This window comes from Panthera leo, chromosome B3 (assembly GCF_018350215.1).
Source record: "Panthera leo isolate Ple1 chromosome B3, P.leo_Ple1_pat1.1, whole genome shotgun sequence".
NCBI classification, from domain to species: domain Eukaryota; kingdom Metazoa; phylum Chordata; class Mammalia; order Carnivora; family Felidae; genus Panthera; species Panthera leo.
In genome coordinates this window covers 69,948,027-69,950,384 of record NC_056684.1, presented here as the reverse complement: position 1 = coordinate 69,950,384, position 2,358 = coordinate 69,948,027, and the positions used below count along the sequence as shown (strand labels likewise).

The 2,358-nt window shown below is 38.7% G+C and overlaps 1 protein-coding gene across 1 annotated transcript; it reads right to left on the bottom strand.

Annotated features, from left to right (window-relative positions):
• Window positions 1–974: 974 nt before the first annotated feature.
• Window positions 975–1,913, bottom strand: LOC122221234 (olfactory receptor 4F6-like). Its single transcript, XM_042940548.1, has one exon. The coding sequence runs from the start codon at window positions 1,911–1,913 to the stop codon at window positions 975–977; it is 939 nt and encodes a 312-aa protein (XP_042796482.1).
• Window positions 1,914–2,358: the final 445 nt, after the last annotated feature.

Genomic DNA, 2,358 nt, shown 5'->3' with positions numbered 1-2,358 from the left:
ACATTAAGTCAGAATTTCAAAAATTGTGAAATAAGATATATAAATATAATATATATTCTATATTTATAATAAAGATACATTTTTCCCTGCCCTAAGCCAACTGGAGATGGCATGAGTCCATTGGAATTGGGCAAGCAAGGGTAAGAGTAGCAGCCACAGGCCAAATATATGAAACACGCGGTTTCTGAGGCTCTCCCTCTTGTTTTCCCACCCACATATTTCAGTCTTTCCTTATTACACTGCCTTATCCATATTCTATTAACCTCACACTCCCTTTCTGTTCCTTCTTCCTCCAGGAACAAATGGGTATCTATTTAAATACTCTCTCATATATTTTTTGTTTTTCAGAAAACAATAAAATTGAATCATTCATATCCCAGGTTTAAATTGAAGGAAAGTTGTATAATTCATAGTTCCCTCAAAAGTTTGAGTATGTTAGCTTCAAGTAGATTAATTTGAATCCAGACAGTCTAATGTCTGAGGCCATGCTTTCAGCAGATTCTAAATCTATAATCTAAGCTTTTCATCAACTTCCCATACTTTTCCTAGGGCTTTAATTCAGTTTTCAAACAACTTGTTAACTAGAGAGTTAATCTGATAGTTCAATGTACCCTCACAATCAGTGATCTATTCTGAATATTATAAAATGGTAACTTTAGAAAAAAACAACCCCAAATTTTGTATTTTTTTAATATTTATTATTGAGATACAGAGAGAGACAGAGTGTGAGCAGGGGAGGGGCAGACAGACAGGGAGATACAGAATCTGAAGCAGGCTCCAGGCTCCAAGCTGTCAGCACAGAGCCTCACACAGGGCTCGAGCTCACAAACCGCGAGATCACGACCTGAGCCGAAGTCGGACACTTAACCAACTGAGCCACCAGCACCCTGTAAATTTTGTATTATTATTTAAGCATTTGTATTACTTGAAGTTGTCTGGAAATGCATAGAGTAACTTGTCCTCTTGTGAATTATTTAGGAGATCATTCTCAAACTCAGGAATTGACTACTCAGTCTTTTCATTGCCATCTTCATGTCCTTGTTCCTCAATGTGTAGATAATGGGATTCAGAATGGGTGTGATCATAAAGTCCAAAATGGCAAGAAACTTATCCACTGGCACTGTGGGAAATGGCCACACATAAACAAAGATGCACGGTCCGAAGAACAAAACCACCACAGTGATGTGAGCTGACAGAGTAGAAAAGGCTTTAGACAAACCACCTGAGGAACGTTTCCATACAGTGACCAGGATGAAGATATAGGACATGAGCAATAAGAAGAAGGTGCCCATGGAAATGAACCCACTGTTGGCAGTAACCATGAATTCCATTCTGTAGGTGTCTGTGCAGGCAAGTTTGATAAACCAAGGAAGGTCACAGTAAAAGCTATCTATCTCATTAGGACCACAAAAAGGCAAATGGACAACAAAAGCTACCTGGACCACTGCATGAATGAGGCCAATAACCCAAGCACCGGACAGAAGCAAAATGCACATCTGTGGGCTCATGATAGTCAGGTAGTGGAGGGGCTTGCATATGGCCACATATCTGTCCAAGGCCATGGCGATGAGCAGGACCATCTCAGATCCACCCAGGACATGAAGGGCAAATATTTGGATGACACAGCCCTGAAAGGATATGGTTTTGTGCCCAGAGTATAGGTTATGAATCATCTTAGGAACTGTTAAGGTAGAAAAACACAAATCAATGAATGAGAGATTGGCTAAAAGGAAGTACATGGGGGAATGTAAGAATGGGTCAAAGGTCACTGCAAACACAACCAAAAGGTTTCCCAGAACAATTGTTACATAAAACACTGCAGAGAAAGCAAGGAGAAAATGCTGCACTGGTCTATAGGTAGAAAGTCCCAGCAACACAAATTCAGACACTGGAGAGTAATTTGACTTATTCATTGACCTTGTGTTACCTGAAAGGAACAAATAAAAATAATTACAAAAGGATGCACCAGAGCTATTGAAAGAAACAGATGTCACTGGGTTTCAAATTCTGACATTACAGAAAAAATTTCACTCTTGGTCACAAAAGTCCTTTGAAAAAAAGTCATACAATAATTTATTGATTTAACAAATGTTCATTGAGCAGCTACCATGAAGACCTATGTACCTGGCACTGTGCCACATTCTGGGATATAATATATACCCTGTCTTCATGTAGTTTGTAGTCTAGTTGTGAAGCTAGGCATTAAACAACTAATCATATAAGTGGATGATTATAATGGTGATAAGTTATTTGAAGAAAAGAACAAAGGGCTATGAGAATTATAAGAGCTCATAGCAGTGCCATCTGCTATGACCTGGAAGAAGACATTTGTGCTAAAATCTAAATGATGAATAAGAG